Source organism: Acinonyx jubatus, chromosome A1, assembly GCF_027475565.1.
Source record: "Acinonyx jubatus isolate Ajub_Pintada_27869175 chromosome A1, VMU_Ajub_asm_v1.0, whole genome shotgun sequence".
Classification (NCBI taxonomy): domain Eukaryota; kingdom Metazoa; phylum Chordata; class Mammalia; order Carnivora; family Felidae; genus Acinonyx; species Acinonyx jubatus.
In genome coordinates this window covers 206,855,942-206,879,468 of record NC_069380.1, presented here as the reverse complement: position 1 = coordinate 206,879,468, position 23,527 = coordinate 206,855,942, and the positions used below count along the sequence as shown (strand labels likewise).

Genomic DNA, 23,527 nt, shown 5'->3' with positions numbered 1-23,527 from the left:
TTGCCTTGCCTTGATTGATTGATTGGGAAAACATATATTTCTGTTCTTAGTAATACCAAATGTTTGCATTCTACCATGTATTCTGGGTTATCTCAATTTTTCAGAAGCTCAGTTAGATGTATTAAAGGAGGACTGACCAGTAGGTGGCATTCTGACCATTCCCCTGAATATTGTATATTTTACTCTGAGGTTAAACCACACCATTAGAGATTTGTATGCTTAGATTGCATGATTTTGGCCCCTTTTAGGCTTGCTTTTACTGACTTGTGTATTTAGGATGCAATTTTTAAAAAGGAAAGAAGAAAACGAAGAGTGACCCAAAATAGATTTTTGGTTTCTTAGGAACGCTTTCAAGAACTTTCTCTGTAACATATACCATCCACAATCTTCTTTATGAGGACTAACTGGTGAAATTTCTCTCAGATTACAGTTATCTTAGAAAAGCTACTTCTCCTGAATAACTCATTCACTCTTATTTTATAGACACTGTGTATTTTCTTCTTTGTCTAGCTAACTAGGAAGCTTAAGCCACATTTGTTGGGCAATTCTTGGGAGTTTTAGAGAGCAATATAATATGCTTTTCTCTGTGCCATTCTTATTTATCCAGATGTATCCCTTACCCTGAATCCTTCACCTGTTTATTTTTTATCCTATGTATTTTTCTGGTAAACTGCCTCAAAGCCTTACAGATTGAAGCAGGTTTTGATATGTATGTTTAATAATGTATGTGTATGTGTGTATTACACTTTTGGCTGCCCAAACCAGAACCTGACAGTTGTCTTAGATGCTTTTCTCTCACTTACCCTCCACATTCAAGTTGTCACCAAGTTCATCTCTTTTACTCCTGTATATCTCTTTCTTGCTGTTAGCTTCCCCTGTCTTGGTTCAGGCTCTCATTGCTTCATTGGTATTTTCCCTACCTTATTGTTCTTCCTACCTACAGTCTAGTACCTTCTACTCGTCCATTGCTGCAGGATCCACTTATATCATTTTCTCAGTATGAAATCCTTCCATGGTTGTCTGTAGTGTTCAGTCATATTTGGACTCCTTAACACTTAAGGCTTTTTTCATGATCTGGTCTCTGCCTACTTAACCTCCTCACTGTCCACACCTTTCGCTGTGTTCATGCTGAAGTACTTGAAATATCTTAAAAACCGTCATGCATTTTTCTACCTTTCTATCTATGCACCTGCTTTTCCCCCTGTCCGGAACACCCTTACTAGTCTTCTTCATCAGACAATTCCTGCCAAGCTTTCAAAATTAATTACAGAGGACATTTTCCTCAGAAGCCTTTCCCTATCTCCTAACCCAGTATTTATCAGTGTGGTCCCTGGGATCAGTAGCATTTGCATCATCTCAGAAAATTTTTAGAAATGTCAAATCCCTAGGTATTACTCAAGACCTAATGAACTAGAAACTCTGGGAGTGAGGCCTAGCAATCTGTAGAGCCCAGTCGCTTTCAAACTTCAGCATGCATCAGAATCACCTGGAGGGCTTATTTAAAAACTACCACCTTCCATTACTGAAAATGGATTAAGTGAGAGTGATAGATTGCATTAATAGCCACAGTTTTTTGCCCATCCCTGTATCCAAGTTATTTCCCATGTGATTGTGTAGTTCCTCTCACTCCTAAAAAGGCAGAGACTATTTCCCTACCCATACTAGACTTTGCATTTGGCTATAGGACTTGGTTTGACCATTGGAATTAGTGGATGGATATGACAGTACCAAAGGCTTGAAAAGTACTTGCAGGAATGGGCTTGCACTTCTGTGCCTCTGACATCTCTAAGAGACCGGCATGTCCAGCCTGGCCACTGGTTCTAGGAGGAGGTTAAGAGACTTGTTTTTTAAGTCATTGAGTTTTCTATTGGGTATATATCTAAGATAGATAATGGTTAGTTACCCAAAGCAATTATACCAATTTTGTATATTTCCACCTATATTGTATCAGAGTTCCTGTTGTTTACCATGCTCTCTTTCCAACAATTGAAATGATTAGTCTTTTTAATTTTAATGTAGTGGTATCTCATTATGGTTGTAATTTGCATTTCCCTAAAGACATGAAATGAAGCAGTTGATCCAGTTTTCCATATCATGATCTAAGCTTTGTGAGGGCACAGAGATTAATGTCTTTTTTTGGTCACTGCTATATATCTCTAGCCACAACAGTGCATTGCACATTGTAGGCACTCAATAACTATTTTTTAATTAATAGTATAAGAGCAGAACTTGATGAACATTGAATTGAGACTTTGCTGACTTTGGCTAATAATTGCTTCTGTGACCTCAGTCAAGGTATGTACCATCTCTAGGGTTTGGTTTTTGTATTTGAGAAATAAGAAAGCTTAGCTATATTATCCCTAAGATAATTTTCAACTATAAAATTGTGTGATTCTGGAATTTACAAATTGCTGTTCACATGTTTATATTATCTTGAGATCCATGCTTTCACACACTTATTTTTCTCTTGGGTCTCTTCGTTTAATGTCCTTGCTTCGTTTTCATTTAACTTTATTTTCTTTTCAAACTAAAACTCAGCCTACAATGAGATACCAGTAACAGAGCAAAACTGGCACTATATCTAAACAATATTCTTCACTAAATAGAACCAGAGCTCCTCCCTGAGGAAAAGGCTGATTTCCACTACTCAGGTAGGAAAAGTAGGAGATAAGATTAAAACATCTTACTGCCTTGAAAGTAAGGAATTGCTTAAAGGAGGATAGGACACAACAGAAGAACACAGAAGTGAGCTTGAAGGAGCTGCTACTATCCAAATCTGGGACCATTTGAGCATCAAAATAAGTGATGATAATAAAAGATTGTAACCCATTGAATAAAAAAGAAATCTCAAGGGGCACCTGGGTGGCTCAGTTGATTAAAAGTCCAACTCTTGATCTCAGCTCAGGTCTTGATCTCAGGGGTTGTGAGTTTAAGCCCTGCAGAGCCAACAAGAAGGAAGGAAGGAAGGAAGGAAGGAAGGAAGGAAGGGAGGGAGGAAGGAAGGAAGGAAGGAAGGAAAGGAGGGAGGAAGGAAGAGAAGGAAGGAGGGAGGGAGGAAGGAAGGAAGGAAGGAAGAAAAGGAGGGAGGAAAGAAGAGAAGGAAGGAGGGAGGAAGGAAGGAAGGAAGGGAAAAAGAGAGGAGAGAAAGAGAAAAGAAAGGAGGGAGGGAGGAAAGAAGGAAAGAAAGAGGGAGGGAGGGAGAAAGAAGGAGGGAAGGAGGAAGGAAGAAGGGAAGGAAGGAAGGAAAGGAAAGGAAATCTCAAATCTACACTGATATGAATGAATGAAGAGAGAAGGGGAATGCTCCATTACAGTAGAATGCTAAGTAGTAAATATAACAGATTGATAGAAAATCATTAATGGTGTTAAAATTAGGGAGTAAAAGTTTAATTAGAATCAGATATTTATATAGTCTCAAAATCTCCACAAATTTCTTATTAACTAACTGCAAAGAGTAATGGAGGAGAGCATGGCCCATACCATCTTAAGTAATCAAAATTAACATCACCAATATTAGGAAAAAACTGGTATCAGATGCTTTATTATGTGATGCACTAAGGAGGATATAAAATCCACTTCTGTGGTATGCCTACCAAAAATGCATCACCTGAATCTAATAATAACATCAGGTAAACCCAAATTGATGGATTCTACAATACAGTATGCCCATACTCTTAAAAGATATCCACATCAGTAAATGAAGTCTAAGGAGGTATTCTAGATTCAAGAAGACTTAGGAGACATGAAAATTGAATGCAGTATGTGATCTTGGATTGGTTCTTGAAGCAAGAAAAAAAAATAACTGTAAAAGAACATTATTGGAACAATTGATAAAAGAGGGACTGTGGATTACATATTTTATTTTATTTTAAAGTTTTATTTATTTTGAGAGGGAGAGAGAGAGTGCGCACAGGAGGGACAGAGAGGGAATCCCAAGCAGGCTTCTGCACTGTCAGTGTGGAGCCCTGTACAGGGCTCGAACCCGTGAACCATGAGATCATGACCTGAGCAAAAATCAAAGAGTTGGACACTTAACTGACTAAGCCACCTAGGCGCCCCTAGATATTTTTGATTATTTAAGATTTTTAAATTATTGTTAAGATTATTTAGATTATATTTCTTTATATTAGATATATTTAGATTTTATAAATGTTACATTTCCTGATTCTGTTCATTCTGATGTGATTACCTAAGAGAATGTTCTTATTCTTAGGAAGTACATAGTAAAGTATTTAGAAGAATGGACCATATCTTCAACTTGCTTTCCCATAGTTTAGACACACACACCCACACCCTAGGGCAGGGAAGAAGAAAGGTTTGTGAGTGTTAAAGCAGATGGGGCAAAACGTAAACAATTGGTGAATGTGGGTAAAGGTTATGGCAGCTTCTTGTACTTGGGTGGTAGTTTTGCATAACTTTGTAATTAATTTGCAAAATTGAAATTAAATCTTTAAATCAGAATTTACAGTTATCTCCCTAACCTAAAAAATTTAAAACCTTCAGAAAAAAATTTAAATAACTTTTCAAAGTTTTTAAAAATAAAAATTTAACAGGGACGCTTGGGTGGTTCAGTCAGTTGAGTGTCTGACTTCAGCTCAGGTCATGATCTTGTGGTTTTAGTTGTGGGTTCAAGTCCGCATCCACTTCTCTGCTGTCAGCATGGATGGAACCTGCTTCGGATCCTCTGTCTCCCTCTGTCTCTACTCTTTGCCCAATCGGTTTCTCTCTTTCAAAAGTAAATAAGCATTTAAAAAAATAAAATAAAAATTTTAAGAAAAAACATTCTGCCTATAAAGTGTTCTGTAGTTTCTAAATCAACTTTATTTTAACAATGTTCAATAATAAAAGCCAGTAATGTGAATGAACTAGGTACTCTATAGAGCACCCAGACTCTAATTGCTTTTTAATAATTTTTTATTTTGAAATAATTGTAAATTCATAGAAGTTGCAAAAAAAAAAGTATAGGGACATGAGGTGCACCCTTAACTCAGCCTCCCCCAATAGTAAAATTGTATATAACTCTAGTACAGGGTCAAAATCAGGAAATTGACATTTGTGCAATCTAAGAGTATTCTGATTTAGCCAACTATGCTATGCTATATATGTGTGTGTGTTTTTTTATCATACATGAGGTTGTGTGTATCTACCACCACACTCAACATACAGAACTATTTCAGGGCGCCTGGGAGCTCATTTGGTTAAGCATCTGACTTCAGCTCAAGTCATGATCTTATGGTTCGAGCCTGGCATCAGGCTTTGCGCTGACAGTACAGAGCCTACTTGGGATTCTCTCTGTCCCTCTCTCTGTGCCTGTACCCCGTACTCTCTCTTTCTCTCTCTCTCTCAAACAAACAAACAAACAAACAAACTTTTAAAAAACCAAACAAACAATATAGAACTGTTTCATCATCCAGCACCATTCCCTTGTACTATCACTTCACAGACACATACGTGCACTCCTCATCTGTAATCCCTGGCAACCACTGATCTGCTCTTCATTTCTATAATGTTGGTATTTCAGAAATGTTACTTAAATGAAATCATATTGTATACTTTGAGTTCGGGATTTTTCACTCAGTATAAAATTTCCTTGAGATCCATCCAAGTTCTATATATCAATACTTTGTTTCTTTTTTATTGAGTGATATTCTGTGGTGTAGATTTATCACAGTTTGTTTAACCATTCATGCATTGAAGGATATCTTGAGTTGTTTCCAGTTTGTTTGGGGCTGTTATAGGTAAAGCTGCTATGAACATCCAGGTGCAAGCTTTTGCATGAACATAAGTTTTCATTTCACAAACACCCAAGAGTTTAATTTTTCTTCTTACTTAGCACTTAGGTTTATCCTTTAAAGTTTATTCTGAGGCAGTTATTTTCATACCTTATTTATGACAAATTCTTATTTCTTCTAGAATTTTAAAGCGATGAGTAATTATGCAGAAACTGATTTTAAACTCAAGTTAATATTTTTAAGGAGTATATGCAGGCTGTGTGAAATAGATTCCAAATAAGCAGCTATAGATGCCATGTTCAGTAGCTAAGACACATATATATATATATATATATATATATATATATATATATATATATATATATATATCAGTGGCTAGTAGATTACTTTTTTTCTTATGTGGCACGAAATGAAATCGAAAGCCCTTGAACAGTCCATCATTATATACCAGCCACATAATCTTTTCCTTTTTCCTAGGTTCTGTCATTCTTTAGAGACTAGAACATACTAATCATTCCCTGTCCCCATTTCTTCTTCCCCTTTTGCCTAACTCTTCCTCATGAGATTTCCTTAATGAGACATTCTGTGACTTCTTACACTACCCCAATGTAAACTTAGTTATTATCTTTTTTTCTTTCAAAGTGCCCTGTTCTTTTCATTTACAAAAAAGCATGGACTCTGGAATGTTAAGAGCAGGGACTCTGGAATCAGACCTCTGGCAAGTTACTTAACCTTTATATTCCTCAGTTTTTATTATCTTAAAGTGAAAGTAATAGTAGTGTGTATTTAATAGGATAAGCATTAAATGAACTATAATATGTAAATATGAATTAAATGAACTCAATATAAATTAATGTGAAATTATGTAAATTCTTTAGAACAATTCCAGGCAGATATTAAGTGCTAACTATTATTTATTATTGCTATTGTTGTTACGGGATTTATCACAGTATGTAATTATATGTTACATGGCGATTATTTATAATATCACTCCTACTGGACTGTTAACCATGTCTGGTTTTTTACCATTATATACACAATACCCACTATCTGTCAGGTCCTGTTCAGGTATTAGGTGCTAAGTGCATGATTATTATATATACATAAAGTTTTACTTCTTTAAAAATTAGGAAGTCAGATAAACAAGAAAAAGGAAATTAGTCACTTACAAATTTCATCACCCAGTGATAAGCATACTTAATATTATCAAGCACTGGTAAGGAGAAGTTAAACTACTTCCTCAAGTCCTGGTAGTTCAGTGTTCTGGTCAAAATTGAAAGTGTTTTATTTCCATTTTTAGTTTGCTTTTGAGTTTATGTTTAATAGTTAAGTGTGTTAAAACATTATTTGAGAAACCTTTTTATATCCTTCTTTTGTATACACCTCAGTTTTACTTAGATTTCTTAAATAGCAGTGAAAGTCCTCTGTAACATGAGATGAGATTTCTCAATCATTTCTTTTAGGTACTTTTTTTTTTTTTAATTTTTGTATTTTTTAGAGACAGAGAACATGAACACAAGATCTTTTAGGTACTTTAAAATATCCATCTGCTATCAGATATTCTAGTCATAGGAAATCACTATCTAGTTAATACCCCAAGATTTTCTAAACCAAGAAACCAAAGAAAGAAAAACAGTGAAAATATTGTTATGAGAGTTTAAGATTTAATTAGAGTTCAAATGCTGTTACTGTTTGAAATCATTATCTTGGAGATTATACATAACACTCAAAGTCATTTGATTCTGCATTTCTATTAACCTATCTGAGTATATAGTTGCTGTTATGTTTTCTTTTAATATTCTGAGTTTCATAGAAAGTTTACTTTTTTTTTTTTTCAACGTTTATTTTTGGGACAGAGAGAGACAGAGCATGAACGGGGAAGGGGCAGAGAGAGAGAGGGACACACAGAATCGGAAACAGGCTCCAGGCTCTGAGCCATCAGCCCAGAGCCTGACGCGGGGCTCGAACTCACGGACCGCGAGATCGTGACCTGGCTGAAGTCGGACGCTTAACCGACTGCGCCACCCAGGCGCCCCGAAAGTTTACTTTTGTGTAACTGTGATTATTAAATAAATTAGAAATCTCATATAAAATTTAAAAATTCATTTCTCATAAAGAGCTATTTTGTTTTCATTTTATATACAAGAAGAATATGGCATTTAATGGTATGAAATCTGTATTTTATGATTAGTTCATTGAACATGAGCTTATAAATTTAGAAAAATATACATCCTCAATTTATATATTTATATCCTATAAAATAGTAGAGGGGTCTGGTGGAAATCATCAAAAGGTTACTATAGATACCATGAATGAGAAATCACTTCTCTATTTAGAACTCCTTTCCCTGTAAAGCGAACTATTTAAAATAATTTTGAAAGAAAACTCCTCAGTAAGAAGCTGTTAATGATTTAAATTGACTTTTAAAAAGTTTATCTTTCCTGAAAAGCTATCCCAATATGTTTTTCTGCATTCATTAGTTATATTATTTAATTGCTATGTTTGGGTCTCTTGAATTCTTTAATGGGTTTTTAAAATCAATTGTAGAAATAGAGCCTGAAGGACATACCATGTCTTTGGCCATTCGAGCAGTAACAACAGAATACCATAGACTGGTGGCTTATAAACAACAGAAATTTATTTTTCACTGTGTTGGAAGCTGGGAATTCCAGGATCTAGGTGCTGGCAGATTGGTGTCTGTGAGAACTCACTTCATGGTTCATAAACTGGCTGTCTTCTTGCTGTGTCTGTATATGGCAGAATGGGCAAGGGAGCCCTTTGGAGTCTCTTTTATGAAGGCATTAATCCCATTCATGAGGACTCTACCCTCATGACCTAATCACCTCTCAGAGGCCCCACCTCCAGATACCTTCCAATGGGAAGTAAGTTTCAACATAAGAATTTGGGGGCAGGGAATGCAAACATTTAGCCTATAGCACATTGCTTAGCAGTAATAGATCCGGAAAAAAAGGAGGCTTTAATTAATGCTGACCTCCTATGAGACTATATTTTTCACCTAACAAAAAAAGTTCCCTTAAAAAAAAAAAAAAGCTGTTAATTATGGAAAACTTTAAATATATGCTAGGTAAACAAAAGAGTATAATGAATGCCCAGTACCCCTCACCCAGCTTAATCAACATGTTGTTGAAATTTTAATTTCATCTGTACTTCTGCCCATTCTTCAACCACTGCTCATTTATCGTTATTACCTTTACAGTTTTTTGGAATTTGGTAATATTTATATATACCAAAAAACCGAAATCTTAACTTTATAATTTCGACAAATGGAGATATTCATGTAAACAGTATCCCTTCATGATGTGGATAGAACATTTCCATCACACCAGAAAATTTCTACATGCACCTTTGTAGTCGAATGCCACTACCATCTACCCATGATCACCCCCATGAAAGAGCAAATTGATATATTGGACATCATCAAAGTTTCAAAAGATAATATTAACAGGATGAAAAGACCAGCAAACAACTGGGATAACATATTTGCAAACACATACCTAATAAAGGAATTATCTAAAGGATATAATTCAGACTCTTAAAAGTCAGAATCAAGATTGCTAAGCTCTGTTCTAGACCTGTACTTGCTGGGCATCAGAGCAGAGGTGTTGACTAGGCAATTGGGTATATGAGTCTAGTATACAGGGGAGAAGTCAAAGTAGGTGATACAAATTTGGGAGTCATCAGCATACAGGTGCTATTTTCTTTTTAAATTCATTTTTGAGAGAGGGAGGGGGACAGTAGATCCAAAGTGGGCTCTGCACTGACAGCAGAGAGCAGAGTGCAATCAGGGGAGGGGGAGAAAGAGAGGGAGACCAGAATGGAATCCGAAGCAGGTGGCAGACTCCGGGCTGTCAGTATAGCGCCTGATGTGGGGCTCAAACCTATGAACCACAAGATCATGATCTGAGCCGAAGTCAGGTGCCCAAACGACTGAGCCACACAAGTGCCCCTACAGGTGCTATTTTAAAGTCATGAGATTGAATGAGATTAAAATATGGGAGGACAGGACGATGAGAAGAAACCAAAACAGGATTCATGGGTGGCCAATGCAGTATGAAGAAAAACCAGGAGTATATGTTGGAAAAACAAAAGAATTGTTCAAACTGTGTTGAACGCTAGGTCAAATCACATGAGACCTGAGGCTGTCCATTGTATTTATTTAGCAGTATAGATACTGTTACTAATCATGGCAAGACACCTGGTGGAATGATGAGAATAAAAACACATATAGTGTCATTTCAAGAGAATGCAGGAAAATTAGAGATGAATGTAGACAACCGAAGGAATTTTGTGTGAGCAGAAAAATTAAGCAGTTGTTAGAAGGGTCAAGATAAGGTTCCTAGGAGTTCCAGATAAGGGGTTTTGTTTTGTTTTTATGGGAGTAGGGGAACTTACCAGTATATAGATGTTTACATGCTGATTGGAATGATCCAATAAGAGAGAAAATTGATGATGAAGACAAGAGAGTTGCTGGAATGATATCTTTGAATGGGTTAGGGCAGAAAAGGGATCAGTAATGCAGATTATGTGTAAGTGATTATGATTTTTTTTTTTTTGCATATCTTCCTCTGCTCTTTCTTAATTAGTCTTAGATATTCTAAGTAAATGATCTATTGAACTGGAAAAATTTCCTGAAGTATAAAACATAATCCATTTGTTCTAAGTTGTCTTGAAGAATTCATTGTTCCAAGGGACTGTATCACTTAATGAGGATCAAAAATTAAGGTACCCAAAATTTCTTGAAAAGATTTTTAGGGCAGCCAAATTCAAATAGCTAACAGAAACAAAATGACTAATACAACTATTACATACTTTTATAATTTAATGTTAATGTAAAAGTCTTGATGTATCTATGCCTTTCTTCTATTTTATAGTCATCAAAAAAAAAAAAAGTTTCCTGTGTGTGTTTAAACAAAAAAAATTGCAAACTTCAGAATCTTTTGCTTTCTAATGGTACCAAATAATCAATTCAGAAGAACCTGGCTAACCTTTGGTGGACTTAGTAAAAAAAAAAAAAAAAAAAGTGAATTTTATAAAAATAAAATTAGTATGTGACCCAGTAGTAATTCCACTACTGGGTATTGATCCAAAAAATATGAAAACACTAATGCAAAAAGATATACACCCTTATGTTTATTGCAGCATTATTTATAGTAGCCAAATTATGGAAGCAGCCCAAGTGCCCATTGATAGATAAATGGATAAAGAAGAAGTGGTGTGTGTGTGTGTACGTGTGTGTGTGTACATACACACACAATGAAATATTAACCATAAGAAAAATGAAATCTTAAAAAAAAAAGAATGAAATCTTGCCATTTGCAACAACATGAATGGATCTAGAGAGTATAATGCTAATCGAAGTAAGTCAGAAAAAGACAAATACCATATGATTTCACTCATGGAATTTAAGAAACAAAACAAATGAACAAAGAAAACAAGAAGCAGACTCAACTATAGAGAACAAACTGATGGTTACCAAAGGAAGGTGGGTAGGGGATAGGTGAATACTCTTGATGAGTACTGAGTAATGTATAGAATTATGGAATAATTATATTGTAAACTAATATAACACTGTATGTTAACCATACTGGAATTAAAATTAAATAAGTAATCTTTATTTCTTAAAAAACAAAACAGAAAGAAACAGGGAATTTTACATTTTTATGGTAGTTGAAAGTATGCCCTCTTGTGGATCCTTCAGTAATTTCACATAAAAAGAAAAAATCTCCAGTATGATTTTTTTTTTTTTAAACTTCTAATACCTTTGTATAGTATACTAAGTAGTCTCATGGTGTAAGGTACAGTTTCAACCTCAATGAGGGGCTTAAGATAAGCTGTTTCTTCTGCAGTGGACAGGAAGTGAGAAATGAAATTTTTGGTGTGGGAATGGGACTAGTAACCCAAATAATTTATAGTAGCACTTGGAAATTTCCTCCATGGCCTATTAAAAAAAAAAAAAAAGAAAGAAAAAAGAAAGAAAGAAAAGAAGAAGAAGAAGAAAGAAAAATTAAATATTAATTCCAGGACTCAGGAAAGTTTTTTCCTAATGCAGCTTGTATTTTTGCATATTTGTTAAGATTAGACATTGTAGGGGCACCTGAGTGGTTCAGTCAGTTAAGTGTCCGACTTTAGCTCATGTCATGATCTTGTGGTTGGTGCGTTCAAGCTCCATGTCAGACTCTGTGCTGTCAGCTCAGAGCCTGGGGCCTGCGTCGGATTCTGTGTCTTCCTCTCTCCTCCCTTCCCTCACTCACACTCTGTCTCTCTCTCTCAAAAATAAATATTTTTAAAAAATTAAAGAAGATTAGACATTGTATAAGTACTCACCAGGCCTCTGTAAGTCAGTTTAATAATCAGCTGGGACCTTTTAAAGTAATACAAGCTTTTGTTAAAGTTGGTTTATATAAAAAATGCATGTGAGGGGCGCCTGGGTGGCTCAGTCGGTTGAGCGTCCGACTTCACTCAGGTCACGATCTCACGGTCCGTGAGTTCGAGCCCCGCATCAGGCTCTGTGCTGACAGAGCCTGGAGCCTGCTTCAGATTCTGTGTCTCCCTCTCTCTCTGGCCCTCCCCCCGTTCATGCTCTGTCTCTCTCTGTCTTAAAAATAAATAAATGTTAAAAAATAAAAATAAAAAAAAAATGCATGTGAAACAAATTGATATGAACAATGAAGAAAACTGATTATCGAAATACATAGTTTTACTAATCGTTTTACTTCTGAATGAATGTATACATACTCTTTAAAATGAGACATCAGGGGCACCTGGGTGGCTCAGTCGGTTGAGCGTCCGGCTTTGGCTCAGGTCATGATCTCACAGTTTGTGAGTTCGAGCCCCACGTCAGGCTCTGTGCTGACAGCTCAGAGCCTGGAGCCTGCTTCGGATTCTGTGTCTCCCTCTCTCTCTGTTCCCCCCCTCCCAATACCCCCCCCCCCCCAAAAAAAAAGATTTTAAAAAATAAAATGAGACACCATACATTTCAACCTGATTTGTGACTTCTTTCTCTTTATAATCGTACTCAATAATGTAACTGTATTCTTCTATTGTATATTATATATATTATGATATGGCTGCACTATTGGAACACACACAAGAATAACACACATTTATTGGTTTCCAGCATGGGGGCTGCAGAGAGCTCAGGCTTCCAGAAGCAAAGCATATGTACAAAGAGAGCATTAGAGCTTTGCCTTTTTTTTTTTTTTTGGCTTTTATTTTGCATTTCTGTTATTTAATAGAAATAACTTAGAACTATAGAAAAACAAATGTTTTAATGAAGTGAAAATTTTCACAGTGTGGCTGATTGGGAACTGTTTTTGAGCTAGGATTTAAGGAACATCTTTTGGAAGTATCTTAAATAGAATGTGAAACTCTTGTTCTTGGATACATTTTAGACAGTTTGAAGGGATCTGAAGGGAGCTTGACTAAAGTGGAAGGATTCTCTTTGAGGGGCACCACTCTTAAGGGGGCCACTGTTACCTGCTTAAATTAGTAAGTAGTGCAACGTACGTGTATTTATTCACTTCCTTACCTGTTTGTTTATGATTTTTATTCCATTTGTTTCCCAAAAGAATTTGAGGCAACTTATACTATTAAATGTAATATAAACTGAGATAATAAAAATATACTAGTTTTAAACCCCCTTTGTCTCCCCACCCAAAAATAATATATTATTACCAAAGAAGAACGGTATTAATTAGCTAAATATTCCACATGTAGGAAATCTTAATTCATTCAAAATAATGTTATAATTATGCAAGATGACAACATAAGTATAAAGAATACTGAGCTATAAATCCAATGTATTCTAGACTTGATTCAGTTAGTTACTAACTATGAGACCTTGAACACACATTTAGCTTCAATTTCCTTACCGTTTATTGGTTTCCCTTTCTGCCATGGCAATGTAGATGTTTCCTGGTTTTATGTCCTTTGGATATACATGAGAATATAAGATTTGGTTAGAAACATCTGAGTTCAGATCCCAGCTTTGCTGTGTGCTATGTAAAGCATTTAGGCTCTGAGCCTTCGGTTTTGCAACTGTGAAATAATCTTCACAACCCTCTGACTTTGGTAACAGTTAAGGAAAGGTATATGTTAACGTCTCACACATAAGAAGTGTTAAAAAAACAAACAGCAAAAAAAAAAAAAAAAAAACCTTCCCCCACAATGTTACCTTGTCTTGCCTATTTCCTATTATTATAATTTAACTGTTACCAACCCTCTGGATCATTTTCATATCTATAGCTGTAATTCCAACTGCTTTTGTCAGTTCTGGAATTTCCAACTTTAGATTATCTCCAACTGGATGTTACGTTGGCACTTGAATCTCTGAGTACATTCGAAATCAGAACATGTCATGTTACATGTCATTGCAGTATTCAACAACTTTCTGCCTCCATTCTCTTTCTGCCACTCCATCTTCCTTATTGTTTACATTAATCTTACTGAAACTTTTTCGCTTACAACAAGGATATGAAAAATAAAAAAGGTCACCACTTCATACAAACTCCTTTGCAGGGTCCAATTCACCTTACTAGCCTTGTGCTCTGGCGAAAGTGTCTGTGAATGCATCCTGCATATTCTGTTAGTCTTAGCACCTACCACAGCACTTCCATACCATAGATTCATAACATAGGTTTCATAGGCAATTATTTAAATATGTATTTATGTATACATATAGCAGCAACTATTAGAAAATTCATTTTGGAACACCTGGGTGGCTCAGTTGGTTAAGTGTCCAACTCTTGATTTCGGCTCAGGTCATGATCTCATGGTTTGTGGGTTCGAGCCCCACACTGGTCTCTGTGCTGACAACACACGGAGCCTACTTAGGATTCTCTCTCCTGCTCTCTGCCCCCCTCCTCAAATAAATAAATAAACATTTTTTTAAAAGATTCATTTTAGTATTTTCCATTTTTGTACATGTTTATATCATTGTTTTTCTAAATCAAAAAGTAATGTTCTAGTAGTTTTAAGAAGTGCTCAAGTAATATAGATATAAATACTACAAAAATGGGAATTCCCTCAAATCCCAGAATACATATATCCAACCCCCTAACCATTGTTAATGGTTTAAATTAAAATATATTCTTAAAGAATGTTTTTCATGCCTAGACTGTCATTTGTATAAAAATGTGTTTTAAATAAAAATAGACTTGAACTGCGTACACATTGGCATTATTTTCAGTTAGCAATATATCTTGAATATCTTTTCATGAATTTTAAGAATCTTTGCCTTTGTTTTTAAATAAATTTGATGCAGATTGTGGAAGGATTAAAATATGGAGTACTCAAAGTAAAATTGGTTCAGATTTTAATTCAGTGATTCTTTCTGTGTCCTCTCCCTAGGTGATTTCCCCTTTACAGCATGCCTGTGGCCAAACTCAAATTTTGAGGGGTCTCTACCCAGTCTCTACTGTTTCCATCTTGTTAACCACTGAACTTTGTTTGCCTAGCATGGTGTTTGACACCGTGTTACAAAATAAACATTATTGGGTGCATCATAATGAAGGACTAATAAATACTATCAAAAGGTAGGGAGAGCTTGGATTCAGACACAGGCAGGTGTTCTCTTTATTCCTGGGCTAGATACTGTGACTGTTACTTTCCTCACATCTGTATTGGCTGTACAACATGATTTTTAATTGTTGTAATCTTTTGTGGATGTAATGTCAATTGTATATCAGTCATGTTAAACTAATAATATTGCTGTACATTTTAGTTGTTATGTAAAATGTCCATGTACCAGACAGCCTGAGTTTGATTTCTCCTGTATGACCTTAGGCAAATTATGTATCCTCTGTGTATATCACTTTCCTCATTAAATAAAACTGTAATATGAGTACTTCAGTGTCATATAAGGATTAAATAAGAGTACCTTTAAGGGATGCCTGGGTGGCACAGTCAGTTACGCGTCTCACTTTTGATTTCAGCTCAGGTCATGATCTTGTGGTTTGTGAGATGGAGCCCTGCATCAGGCTCTGGGTGGGAGTGAGGCTCTCCTCTCTCTCTCTCTCAAAATAAATAAACTTAAAAAAAAAAAAAAAAGAGTACACTTAAAGTATTTTTTATTGGGTACTAGGTGCTCAGTAAATGTCATTTCTAACAGTTTTTTACTACTAAAAAATTGAAGTTATTGAGACAAGATTGTACACATTTCTTGGCTATAGCGTACACACTGGCTGCCCAGGAAAATTCATCTACCATCAGTTTATGAGAGGAACTTTTATTCCAAATACATCCCAATTTGAGTTATTATAACTTCTACCAATAATGTTTTATTTGCATTTCTTTTGTTTGTGTGAAGAAACCATAAATTTTAAAGTGAAATTAAATTAAGTGAACAAAGAACCAGAGCCTTTAAAAAATCTTGTCAAGGGACACCTGGGTAGCTCAGTTGGTTAAGTGTCTGACTCTTGATTTTGGCTCAGGTCATGATCTCATGGTTGTGAGATGAAGCCCTGTGTCCGGCTCTGTGATAAGCATGGAGCTTGCTTGAGATTCTCCTCTCCCTATCTTTCTCTGTCCCTCTCCAGCTTACACTCTCTCAAAATAAATAAACATTTTTAAAAAATCTCGTCGCGGTGCCTGGGTGGCTTCTGACTTCAGCTTAGGTCATGATCTCATGGTTCATGGGTTCGAGCCCTGTGTCAGGCTCTGTGCTGACAGCTCAGAGCCTGGAACCTGCTTCAGATTCTGTGTCTTCCTCTCCCTGTCCCTCCCTTGCTCGTGCTCTGTCTCTCTCTCTTTCTCAAAAATAAATAAACATTAAAAAAAAAAAAGTTTTAAATCTTGTCAAGAATGCTTGCTTCGGCAGCATATACACTAAAATCTTGTCAAGATTTTCACGTCAGATTCATTATAATGGATTGAAATGAGAATTTGCCGTAGTATCTTCCAGTAATTAAGAATTATTGTAATTAAACCAGGCCGTTCTAAAATAAGCCATAAATGCGTTCTTTGTGTGTGTGTGTGTGTGTGTGTGTGTGTGTGTGTGTGTGTGTGTGTGATTTAGTTCTTAGTATTACAACAGTTAAGTTTTTCCCCTACTTTTCTTTGCCAGTATTTGTTTTGGCTACCTTACCATTTAAGTAATTATAGGTGGGCCTGCCTAGGACTAGTAAACATATATGTGATACAATGGTGAAATATATACTGGAATTTCAAATAATAACTTACTATATATCTTTTGGAAGTAAAGATTATGTATATTATTGAAAAGACCCCTTTTCCCTAATTCATCTGTGTTTCTCCTCTGTTCTCCCCCCAAAATTTTTTTTTTCAGTTAGCACTAACACTGCTAACTTTTTGGGTCACTTATTATATGCTGGGTAGTACGTCAAGTTGCATTATTTTTTGCATTCTCATCACCACTTAGGAGGTGGGCTTCTTCGTCCACTCTTCCATTTCTTTTAGTTAGCACTTTTGTAACTGCTTTGCTTTAGTGACCCACAGACATTTTACGTGGAGTCACAAAGCAGTATGCAATGTAAACTTGTGTTTCTATTCCTTCCATCCCTCTCAGTGTTGATCTCAACCCACTAATTCTATTTTATAATCTACTAATTGGTCACCATTCACAGATTTTAATTGAGTAAAGTACTGCCTTCAGTGACAGTTTTAAACACTCATTATAATCTTTCCCATTTGGTTACCATTTCATTCCAAACACATTGTTCCCCAGAGATAATGACTTTCAGCTTCAGTTTCAGCAGTTTCCTGAAAGATAGTATACTTTCACAGAGCCAGGTACACCAAACATTGCCCAATCCAGAGCCAGAAATGCCATGTTAATTAGTTAGAGTTCTGCATATTGATTTTTAGAATTTTAGGAATGCTCTTTCTTGATGGACTCTGGTCACTTTCCAGCATAGGCAGCATTATTTCTGCAAATTACTCATAGTCATCAACATCTGTGACTTTAGCTAAAATTTAAGTCCATTTCTAACAAAGTCTTTGCTGTTCTTCAAAAGCTTGGCTTCCAATGAAACCAGCATAGTTCAGCAGTGAGGTATAAATAATATTTGTCAGTAGTCACGTACTCAGTCTGCACACTAAAGCACTTTAAACCAAACAAGCATTGTTGCTCTCTTTTCTTTCCCCACTTACTCCCAGTTTTCAGTTGACATCAGAGTATTAACATGCCTTATTATGTCACTAAGAAGAAAAGCACAATCTTGTGGTTAGGTTTATTAATCTCCTAATTCATATGTGACAACTAATTAAATCATTTTTAGACTAAAAAACTCCAGCTGGAATTGGGTCTACTTTTACATGTTACATGGGATTTAGGCAAACAGAATAAAGTTGGTTAGCCCACTATATAACTCTCTAGCTTATTCTTTATTGGTTCCTGTCCTCTGAACTAAATAATATGGGCACTTGTTACTTAATCTGTTGGAGTATGGCAATTTACATTTACAACGATGAGTCGTATAAGAATAACAAGATATTTTTGTGCTGTTTTATACATAATTTGCATGCAATTATTTTTTCCCATTAATTATTAAGCATAAACTAACTTTTTTATTAGCCCAAACTTAGAAAAAAAAAATCTGTCATGTTTCATGTTTTGGTGACTTCTGTCAGGTTTCAATTTTTTTTTTCTTTTTTTACTACTTGATACAACTTCGTAGTAACTTGATGCTAAATTTGCAGTATTTCCTTAAATTTCTTTAGTGTTGTTAAAGAATCAAATTAATAACTTCAAAGAGTAAAGTCCATATTGTAGCAAGAGAACAAATGTAGATAGCCAGTAGTCTTTCCTATACTATTTCTTGTGCTATATCCTTTCAGTGGATTCTACTAGCAAATTTTATGTCAGTCATTCAGCAGAGGGAAGTGTTTTTTCCTTGGCTGGCTACTAGAAAAGAATGTACATATAAAGGACATAACTGTAAGGGGGGAAAAATAATTACCAAAAAGACAAGACAGTTGTTACTTATAAAGGGGAAAAAAATCACCCGAAAGACAAGGTAGTTGTTACCTGTGGTAGGAACTAGGGTGCTAACTTTCTAGATGGTGGTTCTTTGGATGCTTGCTTTATAACTCTGTTAAACCATACATATATGTTTTATGAATTTCTGTCAACATATCTAGAATTGTGTTTGTGGAAAAAGAAAATTTGTAATTTTAACTGCCTGTATACTTCTACTTTTAAAAAAACACTTGGAAAGATACATTAAGATACATGAGAGAGAGAGGAGTTATTAGTGTTATATCATTTCACTGGTTTGAAGTTTACAACTCAAAAAACTTAGAGGTTCTCTTAACAGTGACTGACAAGCAAATACAACGTTTCAAAAAAAGAAACATTTAAAGTGAAAATTACAATTCAAGTTTCTATTTTAGCACTGTGTCTTAGTTGATATGGAGTAGACTTCTATTTACTGAAGAGTTTATGAAGTTATTTAATAAAGGCATATCTTTGACTAATGTGCATATTATTAAAATGTATTATGTACTTCAGAAAAAGGTTCTTACACAAGTACGCTATTAAAGATAAAGATTCCAAGAGCCACAAGATAAAATGAGAAAAATTGGGGGACACTGAACAGAATTAGAAAACATGTCAGGAATTTAACAGAATGTCTGTACACACAGACACAGAATTGCATCATAAAAACTGAGTCAACAAAGTCATTGTAGAGGAATGTTAAAATGTTAACGTATTTCTCTGTCCTTTATGGGTTGTGCGTTAATTAGTGATTGGTTGGTATTAAGAAGCATGTAGTGATAATTGGGAAAGCAAGGTAAGTGCATTAACATAAAGTAATTCCATAAGGATGAAACAAGGCAAGTTTCCAAAAAATGTTACAAAGGAATGTATAATTATTTACAAAAGTATGTTAGGCTATAAGTGTTATAAGTGAAAGTCAGATTAAGGTAAAGCTTTTAGCTGAATTTGTCTGAGGTTTCATGAGGTAGTGGGAACTTGTCCTAGATCTTGAGGAATTACAGGATTTGGATTAAAGCACAGATGGGCTACCTAGGTAGAGAGATATAGAAGGAAATAAATAAAAATGCAAAAACACAAGGTGAATTCAAGATAATCTGATCAGCTTGTTTGAAGAGGATGGTTTATGTAGAAGAGTAGTGAGAAACCTAATTAGAAGGGCAAGTTACCAGCTAGATTTTAATGTGCTTATGGTATAGAAAAGAATTACAGTACTTGTCAAAATTGAGTATCCCAGGTTAGTAATACAGTCTACTGGTTACACAGACTCTTGAGCCAGATTGCTTGGGTTCTAATCTTTCCTCCACAAGTTACTTTAAACTCCCTGTAAATAAATTTCCTCATCAGTAAAGTATAGAAAATAATAGTACCTACCTTACATTGTTGTTGTGAGAACTAAATTAGTTAATATATGCAAAGCACTTTGCAGTGCCTGATGTATGGTAAGTATAAATGAATGATAGGTATTATTGTTGTATAGGTTGACAAACAAGGAAAGCAGAAAATCTTATTTTTTATAGGCATTTCCCTAATAGTATTATATTTGACATATTTTTACAAATAATTGTCTGTTTTCTGTTGCAGTGTTTGGGAAATGGGAAGTAATGACAGCTGGCACCTGAACTAAGTACTTTTATAGGCAACACCATTCCAGAACTTCAGGATGAATGGGGATATGCCCCATGTCCCCATCACTACTCTCGCGGGGATTGCTAGTCTCACAGACCGTAAGTTTGGTCAATTTATCTAATCTGTGTTCTCTTCTGTGTTAACAATGATTTTTTAAGAGACTGTAGAAAAAGTTATTTGCAGTTGTCATAAATAAATTATTTGAGATTTAAAAATTTTAATGACAAATATCATTATTTCCTTTGGTTTATTGGCATGCATGTGAAAGTAACAAAATTAGAGTGGTCAGCTAGTAGATAAGACCTTAATTTCTGTTTCATCCTAATGACCAATTAAGAAATGGTGGCCTTTATTTAAATGTCTTAACACGATAAAGGAATCAATACAAAAGTAAGGACCAAAGAAGATGAGACAAAGCATTAAAAAAAAATCAAAACTGAAGAAGCATGGATTTGCATATAGGAACAAATATAGACTTTAAAAAAAGCATTTCTAGAAATGGTAATGGAAACTGCCCTTCAGAGAAGAAAGATTGATAGCCTGACTTAATCTAATTTCTTAGTGATGTTCATTTTGGATGTCATTTTCAGTAATCTTTTGGAGTTTGTCATAGATATTAGCAGCCCATTTTATTCTGAACATTTAAGTTCAAAGAATTTCATGATTCTTTTGAGATTTACTTAGTGTAACACAGTTTTTAGGGACTGATTCTTGTGGTAGCTAGCTCTAACTCTAATTCTTAGTCCCTGGGTAATGGTGCAAAAAGCTACCTACAATGTCAGTCCACGTGTCATCCTACTTGAATAAATAAAGGGAAAAAGAGGTAGGAGAGAGAAGGGTAGAAGGTGAGGATGTTGCATTATGCAGGCTTTGGGGCTTTAAAATAAAGGAGCTATGAGAAAATAACTTCAAGAAGTGTTTGGTTTTTGTGGTTGGCCCCAGCTCATTTCTAGTTGAGGGGTAGTTTTAATAACTGTCAAGGTTTCCACACTTATTTCCCCATCAGTGTTGTCCTTGTTTATTTAAATTAAAGTTAGTTAACATACAGTGTGGTCTTGCCTTCAGGAGTAGAACTCATTGATTCATATCTTATGTACAACACCCAGTGCTTATCCTGAAAAGTGCCCTCCTTAATGCCCATCACCCATTTAACCAATCCCCCACCCACCTCCCCTTCACCAACCCTCAGTTTGTTCTCTGTATTGAAGAGTTTCTTAAGCGTTTTTATCTGTGTTCAGCAGTCCTTTAATACTGTTTTTCTGTTGTTGATTTCCACTGGTTTTATTGGGAGAAAAATAGTTAAAGGCTGATAGCTTTGAGGTTAGGAAAGTAACATGGCTAGTTTATGAAGTCTGAGATAAGAAAGTAGCTGGTGGGGTTAGGATAACTCAGGTAAGAAAACTTGTCAAACTCTTTAGGTTTTGTTTTCACTTTGTTGTAAGACATAAACAATATAATACATAGGAGTGCCAAGTCAGATATACCACCAGGGATTTATTTTTGTTTGTCCTCCCTATTCTCTCAAATGTACCTTATATTTTAAAAGCTTGCCCAGTAAATCCTATTTATTAAGTAATAATTTGTTTCCTGTGATTTTACTAATAAAAAAAACAAAACCTGTTTTTAGCCATTGGGGCTGTGAGCCTGATAATTACATTGTATAAGTGATTAGAAAATAAGCCCAAAACAAAGATACTTTAGTTAACTTTCTTAACTTTTACTTTAAACAAATAAACAAATTTCCATTATGTGAGGAAACTGTAAATAACTGAATTTAAACTACTGTAAAAACATATCCTTTTTTTGCTGTTACACTAGAATGAAGAGAGAACTATTTATTTAGAAATTTATAATTGATAGCATAATTCCTTAGATATTTGGCTTCTTCCAGAATCCTTATTCTATGAATGTTCTTTTGCCAAAGTGAGCTATTTATTTTTTATATATACTCAATCGTTTTAAAAACCTGTTACTTGAGGAGTTGGGTATTATTACTTGGTTTATTTATGTGAGATTACTAGTGATTCTGATAAATCTTAGAAGCAAAAATAAATGCGATTAATTAATGTATTCTCAATTCTTAGAAGTTACTTTTTAACGCTACTTGTTTTGGCTACTTTATTCATTTATTAAGTGAATAAAAATTTTAAGATCTGAAAAATCATGCGTATAAAGGAGTTGAGTTTTATTCTTAGTAATAAAATCTGTTATTGCCCAAGTGATGTTTTGGGTTTTGTAGACTTGATTGGGGTTTTTGGGGGGAGAGGCAGAATGCCTTTTAATAATTTGTCACATTGATACTTACAACTTGTTTTTAATCCCAGAATATTTGTAAGCAGATACTGTAAAGAGACTTCTTACACTCAGTTTCTAATAATCTGATTTTATTCCAAATAGTCCTGAACCAGCTGCCTCTTCCATCCCCCTTACCTGCTACAACTACAAAGAGCCTTCTCTTTAATGCACGAATAGCAGAAGAGGTGAACTGCCTTTTGGCCTGTAGGGATGATAATTTGGTTTCACAGCTTGTCCATAGCCTCAACCAGGTATCAACAGATCACATGTAAGTATAATTTAAAAGTGAAAAGTTTTGGTCTTACTAAGAGAGTCAGTATTCCTGGTTTTACTCTTTATTTCAGAAAATTTATATACATAGTTTAATTTTAAAATACATGAATATCCAAGGGAGCCTTATGATAAGATTTAAATAGACCCTGTAGTTCTGTGAAGGTCTTTTCAACTCTTTTGGAATAATCTTGGTTCATCAAGATGGGTCTCTGCCGGGAGGTCTAAAGTTGCTCAAGAAGCTATCTCCCCCTTGATATTGCTAAAGTGGTTAGAATTCCCAAGCACTAGGGACTATACTGGTAGCTTTATTTGGAATAGGCTCACATGCTTTCCCTGGGAAGTTAACTAAAACTCAAGGACTGACTTCATGCATAGCTACTACAAAACTGAGAGTAATTTTTCCCAGAATTTATCATACCATCATAAGTGTATGTTTTCACACAATACACTTTTTTAAATAATATAAACTTAAATTATATAGCTTGTTTATAAAATCTTTGCATATGAGTATACTTTAAAATTTTTTACTATAAAACTTGTACATACTTATAATTATAACATCTTAATACAAAAATTTATAAAAAGTTAAATCTCTTGGGGCATCAGCCTGGCTGAGTCTGTA

At 35.0% G+C, this 23,527-nt stretch overlaps 1 protein-coding gene across 4 annotated transcripts in view; it reads left to right on the top strand.

Moving 5' to 3' along the window:
* The window catches only part of NIPBL (NIPBL cohesin loading factor), a 197,297-nt gene that overhangs the window by 63,909 nt on the left and 109,861 nt on the right, over window positions 1-23,527 (top strand). For all 4 annotated transcript variants that reach the window (XM_027075474.2, XM_053201406.1, XM_053201408.1 and 1 more), the window contains 2 exons: window positions 20,293-20,435; window positions 22,735-22,900. In XM_027075474.2, the coding sequence (XP_026931275.1) occupies window positions 20,372-20,435; window positions 22,735-22,900 (230 nt within the window). In that variant the 5' untranslated portion in view covers window positions 20,293-20,371. The remainder of the gene's footprint in view (window positions 1-20,292; window positions 20,436-22,734; window positions 22,901-23,527) is intronic.